The 15,834-nt window shown below is 33.2% G+C and overlaps 1 protein-coding gene across 1 annotated transcript; it reads left to right on the top strand.

Annotated features, from left to right (window-relative positions):
* The first annotated feature begins 49 nt into the window (after positions 1-49).
* On the top strand, positions 50-1,711 carry LOC103569294 (protein l(2)37Cc). The gene is made up of 4 exons (XM_008546522.3): positions 50-175; positions 519-615; positions 701-1,122; positions 1,193-1,711. The coding sequence occupies exons 2-4, from the start codon at positions 531-533 to the stop codon at positions 1,499-1,501; spliced, it is 816 nt and encodes a 271-aa protein (XP_008544744.1). The 5' UTR covers positions 50-175; positions 519-530; the 3' UTR covers positions 1,502-1,711.
* Positions 1,712-15,834: the final 14,123 nt, after the last annotated feature.

The raw sequence follows: 15,834 nt of genomic DNA, 5'->3' as shown, positions 1-15,834 counted from the left end.
GTCAGTAAGTTTCCAATTTTTTAATCATCAGCGCCATCGCACATCAAATTAAAAAATTTTTTTATCGATAACCTCAGAAGAAGCGCATGCTCCATTTTTCCTGGAATTATTTCTCGCTAAAATAATTAATAAAGTGAAATTATAAATTTCATAGATCCGTACTTCTACTACTTACGTAAGTACTCATTTAAAAATTAACTTTTACCCCATAATTTATTTTGATTGCCATGCTATCAATTTATTTAAATTTACCATCAGTTTTTTATTCAGCTTTCCATCAGTAAATTTTGTAAAGCCGGTTTTTTAATTATTGCAATTTAATTTGTAAAAATAATTAACTCATTTAATTTTAATGTTCAGTAATTATTTATTATCAATTAATTATTTATTGATCCGCGGATTTGAGTCAGATGATGCAACTCATCTTGTTGTTGATGATAAACCTCATGGGTTTTGTAGGTTAAATATTCAAGTGCATAAAATTACAGAGTAATAAAAAAATGTAATTAACCTTTCAGTAATTATCAACAATGGCAGGTTTCTTCAATCGATTGGGTCAACTTGGTCTGGGAATAGCCATCACCGGCAGTGTCATCAACTCAGCTCTATACAATGGCAAGTGTCACAACCTAACGCTCATCAATAAATTCAAATAACAAAAAAAATTTATTATAAACATTCTTTGATTTGATTTTTCCAGTCGATGGAGGCCATCGCGCAGTAATTTTCGACAGATTCGCTGGAATAAAAAACAATGTAGTAGGCGAAGGAACCCACTTTTTCATTCCCTGGATCCAGAAGCCCATAATATTTGACATCCGCTCCCGACCAAGGAACGTGCCCGTAATTACCGGAAGTAAAGATCTACAGAATGTCAACATCACACTCCGTATTTTATTCCGACCAAAGCCTGACTCGCTTCCCAAAATCTACACGATTCTTGGTGTCGATTATGACGAGCGTGTGTTGCCGTCAATTACCACCGAGGTATTGAAAGCCGTCGTCGCGCAGTTTGATGCCGGTGAATTAATTACTCAGCGTGAGTTGGTGTCGCAAAAAGTAAGCGAAGATTTAACTGAACGAGCTCTACAATTCGGTGTCATTTTGGATGACATTTCTATCGTAAGTAATTAATTATTATTTATTTGTAAATAAAAGTATGAAGTGGTCCTAATTAAATTTATTTGTCCAGACACACTTGACATTCGGTAAAGAGTTCACTCAAGCTGTCGAATTGAAGCAAGTCGCTCAGCAAGAGGCCGAGAAAGCTCGATTCCTCGTAGAAAAAGCCGAGCAACAGAAGAAGGCTGCAATTGTCAGCGCAGAAGGTGACGCACAGGCCGCGAAATTAATCGCAACGTCTCTCAATGAAGTCGGTGACGCTCTCGTCGAGCTGAGAAGAATCGAAGCTTCTGAAGAGATCGCGTACAATCTATCACGCTCCCGGCAAATATCTTACTTACCTTCCGGTCCGGGCCTTCTTCTCAACCTTCCACAATAATTCCGTTGAAGAAAAAATTTTTAAAATAATGCGCCGTGGAGAAGTGAAACAACTGTTGTAAAAATAAAATATATCAACTTACGTTTATATTATTATCATAATTAATATTAATATTGACATTTGAAAAAGATAAAAATAGCATTTTGTAGTTATAATATAACTGACAGTCCTGTCAGTTAATGAAATATAATTTTCCATTAATTTACACAATTTTCTTGTAACAATTAAATTTTTATTTCAAGTTTTATTTATTTTATTTGTTATGCTACTTAATTATAAATCGTCATAAGCCATAACGTTTATTCAAATTATTAATTTAGCTTGAAAACGTGCCTGGACGGTAAAATACCTGACGAAAAATAATATATATAGAAGAAAAAACGTGACATTATATCGTCATCACATGTCTTTAAGCCAAGGACAAAAAACAAGACTCACGCAGACTTGGAAATTAAACAAACGATCAGGGTGGAGTTGACTGTCGAAAACAGAGCCAAGTTAATTGTGAGCGAAACAAAAAATAAAAAAAAAAAAAATAAAATGAATAAAAGAATGAAAAAATAAAAAAAATAATAATAGTCATCTACATATGCATAATAGTAACATTGACGATCGGACTAATGACCGCCTTTTCCTCCTTACCTCCTTTATTCATTTTTTTATATTTTTAGCTTCGTTTTATTCCTCTTAGCTCCTAGCATCCTACAGACACACACCTGTTACTCGCTGCTGCCGCCACTGCGACTCTGTACGCACGCGAGCTACATATGCGCGGCAAGCTTATGTCTTGGTCTTATGGCCGATTTCTTCATGAGAGATAAACTAGAGTTTGTTATTCGATAAACTGTCTGGGTTAAAATTCAAACGCTCGTCTTCGACAGTCCAGATAGCAAAATTACGTCTGAATGAGTTCCTACTTATGATTTGGATGTCTTGTCAACAACGAAGTCTAAGAAGTTCTCAATATGTCGAATGAGCCACCTTACGAACTCAGTAAGCCATCTTTAAAAAGACTTCCTAAAGAGTTCGTTTTTTCTGACTTTGCAAATAAGACTTCAGTATGAATTTACCATGACGTCTTAAGGAACTCCTAATTTTGACTTCATATAGAGGTAAGAAGAAAATACATTTTGACGACATAAAATTGACGTCTTATTTATGGAGTCTTCAAGAACTTTTAATTAAGAGTTTTTCAAAATGACACCTAGTTAATTCTTAATCTAGTGTAAAGAAAAATAAATCTTCCGCTAACTGAGTTAACTAATGGATAACTTTAGGATAATTTTCAGGAAAATTGTTTTGGAAATCTGAATTTTCTCGGATAAAGTGGAAATCTCTGAGCACGACGAATTTTCTTGACTCAAGGAAGTCTTTGCTTGGTTTCTGAAAACGTCTTCAAAATCTTTTTTTTAATGAAGATAACTTTCTGTGAAGAACTCGGCCATTTGTCTTCAGTGATCATAGTCTTCAATAAATATACACAAACTTGTCCCATATTAACACGTCTCCAGGATCAAGTTGGCTATTAATTATCCGTTAATTTATTAGCTAAATAATGTGTTAATTAAAAACTAACAATGTTTAAATAAATTATCATTAATTATTAGTCCAATGAAGAAGAAGACTGATATCTTCATTTAAATGCACATGAGTAGCAGTAATTATATTTTGCAAATTAAAATCTCAATTAAGTAATTAGCACTTGTTATTGATTTTTAAAAAAAATGTACTTGTACGTGTAATTGTGGATGTAATGTACGTAGAGAAGGTAATAGGATGACGAAATAATGGGAGCGGCCTGTACTCATGTCGCGTTACTTTATTATGTGTATATTTGTTTCAGTTAAAGTATGAGTTAAAATACGAGTCTCGGTGCCCAGGACTCGGTAGCACCAGCAGACTTGGGTGTGTGTCGTGACATAAATTATTTCCGACAAGTATGCCACTGTGGACTCGGTAAAACGGGCATAAATCATCGCAAACACTCCTGCTAGAAGAATACCTCACGGATGAATAAACAATTGTCTGGATAATGAGAATGAGTATCGGCGAAGAAAGTATGACTAGACAGCGATAATATTTTAGCAAAAAATGTAAAATTACGGAAACAAACGGATGATAATTTAACGAAGAGATCTTATGCACACCTGAGGCTGTGGTGCTGCGGCCTTTGGCTACAGGCGAGTGAGTTTAGTCGGGCATTCGTTTACGAGATGAATTTCCGACTAAAGTAATTGTCCATTGGAATAGCATGCCCGAAACAATTTGTCTGGTTCTCGTCTTCCTCGGCCCGGCCCGGCCATTATTATCCAGCTGTAATTTTCCGTAAGCCGGTTGATTATTTATTTTTAGTTTCGGTTGCACTGCTAAGCCTCGATAGAGGATGCGATGGACGTCTGAGTGCTCCAGGTATGATGCCTTGGCGACGTTGACGTTGACGGAGAAGATGCTGCATAATAATAAGAGGAAGGATAAGAGTAAGAGTGAGAGAAATAAAAAAAATATGAGATGTAGAGTTTAACAAACGCGATCAAGTAGCTTTGGCAATACGCACGTTAATTTTACGTATATACGGGATGTGTGTTTTTAGTCTTGCGGCTGCAAACTGTCGAATACGCACGGTAGACGGACCGCAAAGACGACCGGATGATACGCCCCTTGTGTTACACATATGTTCCATCGAATAAGATCACGACTCTACACGAATTTTATTTTATTTAATATATATATATACATATATGTGAGTTGTACTACTGCACGAAAGACGAGACGATCTTGTGGGAATTATTTTTCTTCTCATCAGCTGCACCCGTTCATTCCTTATTCATATATATATACATCTACATATATAAATGTACTTTTGTCTTTTAATCTTCCGCCATTAAACCGGACATTTAATACAATAACGTAAAAATATATAAATTTATTTCAAGTCAGCCACAAAATTTAATTATTTTTAGCATCATTTGTACCTAGAGTACATCAATTTGCTCATGTACATATATATAAATGTATATGGGTACAGTTGCAACGTCTGTCTGTCTTTTGGTATCACGCGATGACCTCGATGAGGTTCGTACACTCACATCACCCAAGAAGACTATTTTTATTTGGTGGTGTGTGACAGAAACCCGCGGATCGCAGGAATAAGAAGTGCCCTCTAACGGGAGTAAGGTGAGCATGTCTTACTCCTTATAACTCACAGGCACTTACTAGAGGACATACATATATACATATATATATATAGATATATAAATCTGAGCAGAGAGGACAGAGGACACACGTTATGACCCTGAAAGCACTTGTAGGCTATTTTATGTGCGCGCCGCACACGACCAACGACAAGTTTATTTTATTTTGTTTATTTTTATCCACCAGTGAGATTTATTATTTATATATATCGCGTGTAATCACGCAATGTCAGTCTCCGTCATCAGTAATAACGCAAATTTATCTATTTACTATAGCACGGATGTCGGAGTATAAGAGTTAAGAGTTAAGAATAAGAATAAGAGTACGCGGCGAAAAATAAATTATCGAAATTTCGGGATGGATTTAATGATGAGAGTTTGAATATATAAGAGGGCTAAATTTATCTAAGAATAAGAGAAGGTCTTGCGTGCACCGGCACACTTTACTGATTACAAGGCATTTCTTGGAGAATAAGTCTCGATGATCTAAATCAATCGCGCTGAGCTCAAAGGATATTAGATGATGATATGTGGACCCACCAGTGGTGATGATCCTGATGCCAGGGATGTTCTAGCCGTTGCACAGCGTGTCTGTTTAAAGTGTCTGGCCCGAGGGCTAACAGCAGGAGACAGGAGTCAGAAGGCAGAGGCAGGAGGTGATATGCGTTTTGTTTAAAAAGTGCATCCGCAGCAGCAGAAGAATCACCGAAAACTAACTCTTGCATGCTCCAGGGCCTGCCTGAAAATTAATATATACCTAAAACGGGTGGAGGTGATATGCCGGTAATTTAACGTGTGCTGGTGAACGAGCCGAGATTATTATAAGTTTAAAGACCTATTACGACCAATGGCCAAATAATTTAAGTATTGTAGGAAAGGAGTAGCGCGTGTGCTACGCTACGGATCGTCTTCGCGTGCACGTCTGCCAGTAGTTTTTTCAGGGACTTTTTTATTTATTTATTTTTTTGAAAGGCTACGAGCCAGCACTAAAATAATCCGGGATCCTGTCTCTCTGCGGCTGGACACGAGCCCTTAGGACAAAATTTAAGTTTCGCTGCGTACGCAAGTTAATCGAAATACTCTTTGGGCGCAGAGTGGCGTGCAAAGATCCAAAGCATCATCAACATCAGTCTAGTCCGAAACCAGCGAGTTGCTGGTTGCTATGCATCATACTGATCTGCTCATGTGGACACTGGAGACCGCCCCGGGCCCTCGTTATTCGCGATTTCGTTCATTATTTCGCCAGATGACCACCATCTACATTTTAATTCCGCGTTTTGTTAATAAACATACAGTCCTTTGTCTCAATCAACTCATATATGTACATGTATACACATGGACTCTCACAGGCTAGTCAATGACGTGTCCAATTTTATTTATGTTCCGTGTATAATTATGTCTACGACGAGAGATTGTCGCTGTCAATGGGAAAGTTTTATATTTTTGTCGTTGGAAATTATGTTTATATGCATAAAGAAATTACTATTGGGTAAATAATGATTGGCAGGAATCATTCCGGTATAAATATATATATATATATATTTTATATGTGTACGCATGCTATTTACTAATAAATTTAAACTTTTTGCAATGTAGGTTAATTTATTATGCAATTATTTATAATAATTTATATATATATATATATATATATATATATATATATATTTCCTGGTGTCAAATGTATAAACTTTGACCTATTGAAGAGTGATGTTAACATTTGAAAAGACGGATGGGTATGTGGACCAGATATTCTATCAATATCATGATAAGACCCTTTGTCATTGTAATTACGAGTTATTTATTCGTCCTGGGATCAAGTGTCAAAAGAAACCATGTCGTATTTTTCTCATGGACATTAAATCACAGTTATAAATAAAATGATTCATTTTTTAAAAATAATTATTGCTAGAATTTTCTTTTTTATTTTTAATAAATTGTAGTCGGTTCAAATTTAGATAACTTATAAACTATTGGGTCTACGAAAAAAAGTATAAAATGTTTTTTACAGGAAATTTTGTTCTCTTCCATTTTGTTCCCATACAATTTTGTCATATTTTTCATTAATAACGAGTAATTTAATTTTTAGTACTCAGTTCAAAATTATGATAAAAGTCTCTCTGATATTCTAGTGTTTAAATTTAAATTCTGACTGAAATATTAAAAATATCACAAATTTATAAGAATACTTTTTTGTAGGAAATTAAATTTTCTACAAAAAAGTATTCTATGACTTTGTCCGTAAGTCCAATTGTTTAGACACAATGTAAATTTGAAGTTCAATTAAAAATTAATTAACTTTTCAAAATTTTACTCGAAAAAATTTTTATTATTATTATCATTTTTTTTTCTTATCAACCCATTTAATTTAATTAAAACCCAACGAATTATCAGCCCCCCCCCCATTTTTTCCTAATCTTCAAAAAGTAAAGTGTTTTGTCATCATAATTACCTGTAACCACACAGGTATTTTACCAGCCTATACCTGGTGTCAACCACTTAAAAAAACAATAAATATTACATATATTTATATACCTATATTCATTTAACAGCAATAAAATGTGTCATATATATAATAATATTTTATTAGGACGATTATTATATTTTGTTTGTTCGATAAAATTAATTTTATCATTCGTATATTTATGGGTACGCCAGTTGTCGTTAGTAATATAAATATATGTATATATACATATATATAAGACCACCCGTTATAGTTATATTATGAAGTAGGCAGAGGAGAGACGAGAGTAGGGGGTAGGGAGTAGGGAGCAGTTGTAGGGCCGGTGATAGTATGTTCACATATGGGTGTATGATTTACGGTTTTTTTGATTTACACTGATTATGGAGTCCGCGGTAAGCTCAACACACAGTATATTTAATGTAAATATATGTAATTTAAATTTTTTATCATTTATGCCATTGTCGTATATTGATTTTAGTTTTATATAAATTTGAATTAAATATTTGTTTAATTAATTTAGAGCTTAATTAAATCACGTTAATTTATACATCAATCTGATCATTGATTTATTAATTATTAATTACAGTGAAATAATTAAATTCATAATCAACGAGATATCAAAATTTTTTGTTTAAAAAATTTTGAATTTTACTGATAAAGAAAATTGTTTATTATTCATTACAATTCTGCCACTTAAAGGGAGGTTTTGGAGAAATATGTAAACGGAAAAGAAGTATAGGATTGAGGCTGAAAAAAAACATTTCCTTCACTATTATGTGCTACAGCGTTCTTCCAAAAGACGAGGGTTTAAATTTATTAAGGATTGCCGCCTTTTTTATTTTTGGAATCAAAAGATCATTTTGAACAAAGAGTTCAAAATCGGTTCATCTGTTTGAAAAATACGGAAAATTATCATGCATACGTCCAAACAAACATATATACACGTGGACATCATCTTGACATTATTCCGAATGGCTCCATAGAAAGTCAAAACGCCATGATCTGAGAAATTCGGTTTTCGGAAGACTAAAAATAGACCAAAATTGACAATTCCGGCCATATGATCGTGGAAAAGAATATCAAAATATGAAGTTCTAGGGCAAAAACTGCTCAGACGCATTCAGGACAACCTGCTGCACAAGAAAAATGATGATAGCAAGTAACAGAAGCATGGACTCTGAGCAGGAAGACTATTGGCCTCGAAAATGGCCAAAAATTACGATTCTGGCCACATAATCCTCTACTTTTATATGCTAGCAGTCTTCTAAACGATTTGTTTGATATCGAGGCCTTCAAATCTCCAACAGCCGCTTTAATTTTTATCAGGATATAGAATTCCTACAGATTATCCAGACTCAGCCCCTGAGCTTCAAAGCAGCGACTTCTTTTGAAAAATAAAATTACTTTTTTCTAACACCGCTCAAAATTGGAAAAAATTTCAACGATGATATCGTCAACTTACACCAATTTTTCAATAGTCTATATATATATCTTCTATCAGAATGCAACAGTTAATTAAACTAACAATCAGCTCATGTATGCTGAGTAATATTAATGGAATATCAATTAACACTCTGTATAATATAATGAATTGAGTGGCACTTTTATCGGGTGTGTTATAGGAGGGCTTGAAATTTCCACACGAGTGACAGCGCAATTGGATGCAAGAGAAAATAAAAATGGGAGTAAAAGTATAAGTAAAAATAAAAATAAAAATAAATTAAAAGGTTGAAAGAAAGATTTTAAAAATGTGCTAAAGAGAGAGAGGAGGGAATAAGGCGCAGAGTGTAAGGCAGGCAGGCAAGGAAGGAAGGACCCACGGGCAACTTGCTCGGTGAAGTAATGCAATAATTACTCGGGCGGAAGTAATAAAATTAATCTCCACAAAGCTGGTTGCGCGTGCTCGCCTCTTCTTCCTCATCCCGCACGCGCAGTCCACCCTCTTATACACTTTGCCTCCAGGTTTTAACTCTACTCCCTCTCTCTTTTATCGTCTCTCGTTTATACATAAATCAAAGCCAGTATTTAGCTTTTAATAATTTGGCACGGGCTATACACTGAGAAAAAGACATGTTCTGTAATTTACGCGTTAAAACTTAATCTTTATGCTGGTTAAGATTTATGCTCTCAGCGCTAATTAATTATTTTTTAATCAATTGATTATTAATAATAATAATAGCTATTTTTTTTTTTAACTCGTCTTGACTTTATATTTATATGAGAAGTAAACAAGACAGCTGTGGAATGAGGCCTCGAAATTCGGCCAAAAAAAAATTTTTTTTTCCTCGTCGGGGCACAATGGGCCGTCTCATAAATTTTGTGAAAAAATTAATCTACAAAAAAAATTTCTATTTAATTGGAGATTACTGCGAACTTTAGTGTTTGGGGTAAAATGGAGCACCTGAAAAATTTTAAAAAATTGTCTTGATTTTTTTTTTAGTAAAATAATATCTTTTAAAAAATAAAACCCATAATTATTCTCATTAATATAATAATTGCATATATTTGTTAAAATTTAATGAGTTTTTGGATTCGGTGTTGATGATAAAGGTACAAATTGCTCAACCGAGTGATTATAAAATTCATTATATATCTGCACAATAATTATTTTCATATTTTTTCATCTTCATAACTTTCCACATTTTTTTTTTTTTTTTTTATTTTTTATCACTAAATGTACGAGTATTAAATCAGTAGAACTTGGATAGGAGTAAGATACGCGTTTGAATGGGGCTCTCCAAGATAAAAAAAAGTGTGCGTAGGCGGGAGGCGGAAAGAAGAGGCTGCAGAGGGTGAAAGCCAGGTTAAAGTCTGCAGCAGGGTGGCTCTTCTCCCGCGATTAATGAGCGGTGTTTGTTGTTAATTGCTGCCACCATTAGGTTGACATCCCACTCTCCTTTTTATCCCCTATTGCACTTCTCACTCGTCACCCACCAGAGCCAGAAGAGCACGAGCATTACCGCTGACTGCTGATGTTACACTTCTGCCAGTACTTGTGCTGCATTTCTCCATCTCTACAACAATAATAATAATAATAATAATTATATATACATATACATATGTATCTGGAATAAAAATAAACCACCCAAGACTCCATGCGAGCTACAGATATTGCTGTGCACTGAATAAGAGGAACTTGTAAGCCAGAATATGAGCGCATGTTAATGATGTAACCGGCACCTCTACTCTACTTTACTCCACTTTACTTTTATTTTTATTCCCTTATTCATTTTATATCAATGTACCCAGTCAAGTTTGTTCGTTTTGTCGATCTGTACATACATATGTACATATATGTGTGTATAGTGCACCCGTTTTCATTTTTATCCATCATTTGCGGACTCTGGCAATCCCACAAGTGCATGGAAAAACTCGAGGGCTTGCATATAATCCAATTCTCCTTCTGCTGCTGCATTACTTGTCTCTGGGTATGAGATTCATTTACATTTAAATTATAAAAATAATATTGCAAATATATGGAGTGTAAATTATCTAGCGGTTATAAAGCGCAGTGCCATTTATTAAGTATTAAGTGGATCCTGAAATTTAAAAGACGATAAAGAAATTAAAAACTATCGAGTCGATTAATTCCTACACCATTTTCGATGGTTTGCTATTAAAAAAATATACGAGCTGCGAGAGTTAGGGTGTCCGAGTGGAAACGTGAGCTGTGAATGAGGAGTCAAAAAAAAGCTGGAGCCAAAGTGCGACAGGACATGCGAGCCATCAAAATTAATCTTGGTCACGCACTATCTTATACTCTATATTCTACATCTTGTTTTTAAATTATTTTACTTTTTTTTCTTCCTCGTTTCTATAATTGGAAAAAATTCACTGATACTTTTTTTAAAAAATTTTTTTTTTTTACTCAATCTCACACTTTTATTTATTTATCAATACTCTGTGTGAAAAATTCGCAGATTAAAAGTGGAGCGAATGCGGATTTGAATAAAATCCAGATCACTCCGAAAGTGAAGTGAATTTTTTTTAAAAATCCAGAACTCCGAGTGACGAAATTCAAATAAAATTCAAATTTACTCCCGAATTTTTACATAATCCTGAAGTTAGCAGACAAATAGTAATTTTCGGATTTTTTTTTCAACAGATAAATTACAAAAAAAGAAAAACTAAAAAAATGGGCATGTAGAAAATTTAAAAAACTACAGGTGTAATTTTTTCAAATATTTTTTTTTTTATAATTTGTCATTTAAAAGAAAAGTCCAAAATTTATCAGACGTCGACTAACCAGTATCATAATTTTTACGGTCTAATAACCATTAAATTTATTAGTCCATTTTTAAAGTGACTAAGATACAATAGACCATAAAAATTTTCCAAAGACTCCCCATATTGCCCCGAAATTTTTTTTAATAAATTATTAAAAATAATCCTTCTTAACTCAGAAGAAAAAAACTCGTCATGCCCCACCCGTCTTATCTCCATATATAAATATAAATACACATATATTTTTCATATATTTAGTTACACTGTTTTCCGTAAAGTATATGAGGAACGCTTAAGTGAGAGTGTCAATGACGGGTTAGGGGTAACATTCTAATTTCAGATAAGCGTCTCTCAGGAGACACCCATTGTGTTGGACCCTTCTCCGAGCTCACGTGATTGCTTGCAACACACCCACTTATCCACCTATATACATACTGTGCCATGTATTTGTTATGTATATTTGTCACGTCAATATATATATAACATACAATATACATGATTAAATACTTTGATAATTTATCATAGAGAATTTAAAAAAATAAACATAATTTAAAGTCACTCGAACTAATAATATTAAATAATCAATTACTTCCGCGTCATTAATTCCATGTTGTCTGCGAGGCAATAAATAAAATTTTCTATCATATGTTTTCGGTAATAGATTTTGCGGTGAGCTTCACGTGTCGTGATGGCTGTGGCAGTTATTCGCAGTCGATGAAGGGTGTTTTATAATATTTGCGGGCGGAGAATGATGAGAGCAGAGAGCGAGTAGGTAAAAAGCTCGGCACCCTTGTAATACTTGTTTCGCGTATATATGTATATATATATATATATATCGCATGCAGTCTCCCCGCAATTCTGAGCGCTCTCCTGCGGCTCCCCTCAAGAGGAATTTCGTCTCAAATTAAAAGATCTTCGGCGGCAGAACCCCCCCGTGGATAAAATCCAGCCGCAAAGTACTAGGGTGAGTACGTGTAGTACTTACATATATATATATTATTGTCGCTCTCTTTCTTTTTTAAAACCACTTGATACGTTATTACTTGCGCATAATGCCGGTAAAATTCTATTGATGATAAATATATTCCTCTTAATACCCTGATATTTTATGTGTCACCTCCGTTAATTTATTTTTACTCATCAGAGACAACCGCATGAGTTTTTACTCTTAATTGCATGTGTAATTAATAGTAATTATATTTGTAATTAATTTTTTTTTATTTTAAGTGCTGACTGTAATTAAATTAAAACTATGATTTATTTTTCATATTAATTTATGAATTTTTTTAAAGACAAGATTACTCATAAACCCTCTGTCAACAAAGTATGAATAAAATTTGAATTTTTTGAATTAAATGAATACAAAAAATGTACGAATTTTTATCATGCTGTCGAGTGAATTTTGAACCGGAAGTTGAGTCACCAAAAAATTATTCTACACTTTGTCCATTTTTCAAAAAAATTAATTTCCCTTGGTTTGACTTAAGACAAATTTGAATCAAATTTGAATTTTTTTTTTGAATATGTAGGCATGTTTTACTGATTTATTTAAAAAGGGTAATTTTCAAAAAGGAAATTATGAAATGTCCAGTGATTATAAACTTTTTCTCCCTATTTTTGGTCCCTGGATCTACAAAGTGATAGATGAAACAGCGAAATATCTATTTTATCTAGGGGAGTATATTGTTTAGGTAAAAAAGTTGGTAAAATGGTATTTTTTAAGTGTGAGTGGATGTGGAAAGAAATGAATGTGGTTGAGCGGCAAAGAATTTCAATCTGCGGTCAGAAGGGTGACTACCCAGTGGTAGCAGCGAATAGAAAAGATATCGAGGACACCCTCATTTACAAAGGGGAAACCTGCAAGATTATAGAGGGCAGAGAATGATTTCATGGATTAACTTTATTGTACGTTGTATCTACAAATTTTATTTATTTGTAAAAGTATTAAAACTTTTAGATTTGCAATTTTTTTTCAAGTCGACTTTTTGATTTTTGAGTAAACTTGTCATCATCGATATTATTATATATTTTTTAGTGTCATTGTAATTTCACACGTGTGCTTTTTAGTTAAGGAATTATATATAGCTAAAAAATAATTTAGTGGCCTGAATGTTGCGTGCGTTGCGTGACTAAATCGCGGCTCCATAACAAGTCAAATTTTCGCATCCGTTCGAAAAGGATGAAAAAATAAAAAAACAAAGACACTACAGTCTGTTGGCGTATTTTGTATACATATATGTATATATATATATATATATGTATGTATATGTGTATATATATATACATGTATAGTATCACCACGCGTGATTGCGTGTTTTAGAGGCGACAAAAAAAAATAATTTTGTTGGCATCCTCAAAGTGTCGACAACGATCACTCTTACCTACTCTCTCGAATATTATTATAAAAAATTATCATTGCATGGTTTAAATAATTTAAATCGCATTTTAAAATACTTTAGGCCCATTATTTTTTTTTGTTAATTAATGATTTTATGAGTGGATGTATAATTCTGGTATTGAGAAATCCAGATGTTGCCTGTCAACTAAAAAAATTTTTAATTAATACCACATATATATATATAAATATATATATTTATTATATATATTTATCTTACGAGTACAGTACTCTGCAAAAAATCGGAAGTGAGCGCGGGTTTTATTTAAATTTAAATTTACTCCGCCGATCAGAGTTTTGGAGTTTAAAAAAAAATCACTTCGCATATGGAGTAAATGGAAATTTTTTTTCCACCGGAGTAATTTTGGAGTACTGGATTTTATTTAAACCCGCATTTACTCCAATGCAGAGTTTCAATGTCAAAATTGACTTCCCTTGGAAGTCAATTTTATCCACTCCGATTTAATGCGCAAATTTTTTACAGAATAAATTTAATTGAATATTTTCTTAAAATAAATATATATATATATATATTCATTCTTTGGGAAACCTATAGGAGATTTATGGTAGTCTTTATATCAGCGACTTTGTCGTCGAAGTAGTTGCCGGTGCCTCGGTCGTAGCCGTTACTCTCAGGCCATTTTAATTTCTCTCAACTAACTTTCTAATTACCAACTTTTTTGATTAATCACAGTAATTAATTAGTAGCTCGCGGCCTTCTTCAACTCAAACGCGAGTGGAGTCTTTTCCTCGCTGCCCTCCACTACATCACGTCCTATATATTCTTAAAAAACTCCTACATCAGTCCTCCCTTTTCTTTTACAACCTGCGCTTATTATCCTCGAGTTTTAATAAAACTTTATATTTTATAACATGAAAAATATATATATTTATGATAAATACTAGAGTGAATTATTATTTGTACTCTTTACGGTCACAGATCTAAATATTCCCAGGTGTACGTTTGCTATCCTCCATCCGCAGCTCATATGGGGATGAGTGTGCGTTAAATAGTCGAGTCATCGTGTAATGACGTGTGCAACTTGTGGTGTCGGTGTTATTGCCTGCACTGGGAGACACTGGTGAGGATGAGATCGGTGGTGAAGACTGATAAATTCTAAATAAAAAAAAAATTAATGTAAAGAGGATCAATCGTCCCGGTTAAATAAAAAAATAACAAAATATACAATAATTACATTTATTATTTTTAAAAAATATTATTAAATTAATAACGGTATTATTTTTATTAAGGAAATAAATAAAGAAGTTGTTATTATATTAGTAACTACATTTATCGTTTATTCTTCGACAATTATTGCATTCTCGCGTACAATTGAACAAGTGCTCATATTACAGAGTTCCTACTAAGACGTGCTCCATTACTTCCATTTATTTATTACAATAAATCATTGTTATTATTACTTTTATTGTTTAGATTTGTTTTTTAACTGTGCTTTTTTATTTACAATTTAATGTACAATCTGTTTAATCGACGCACAGACGCAGTATTTAAATAAATTTTATATTTATACAGAAGGGGCGGGTTTAATTGTCAGTAAAATTTTTTTTTGCCAAAATGGGGCAGGTTGAAAAAATTATTTTTATTGTAGAGTCGGGAGTGAATATGGATTTTATTTAAATCTAAATTCACTCCATCAGGGTTTCGGAGTTTAAAAAAAATCACTTTGCTTACGGAATGAATAGAGAGTTTTTTTCAGAGTGGTCTGAATTTTATTTCACTCCAATTTGGAGTTTTAATATGATACTGAAGCTAGCCGACGTCCAATAATTTTTGAATTTTTTTTTAAAGCAATAAATTATTAAAAAAAAATATTTTAAAAAATTGCACTTATAGTTTATGAAATTTTCTACATGTGCATTTTTTTAGTTTTTTTTTTTTGTAACTTATTTGATGAAAAAAAAATCCGAAAATTTTTAAATGTCTGTTGACTTCAGGATCATAGTTTAAATATTAAAATAAACTCCCCTTCGGAGTAAATTTCACTCCAAGATTACATAAATAAACAGTCATCTGTTCATTCACCCCGAATTTAACCCACGT

The sequence above is a fragment of the Microplitis demolitor genome, chromosome 5 (genome assembly GCF_026212275.2).
Source record: "Microplitis demolitor isolate Queensland-Clemson2020A chromosome 5, iyMicDemo2.1a, whole genome shotgun sequence".
Taxonomy (NCBI): Eukaryota; Metazoa; Arthropoda; class Insecta; order Hymenoptera; family Braconidae; genus Microplitis; species Microplitis demolitor.
The sequence above is the reverse complement of the archived record's forward strand: the minus strand, read 5'-3'. Positions and strand labels throughout refer to the sequence as shown.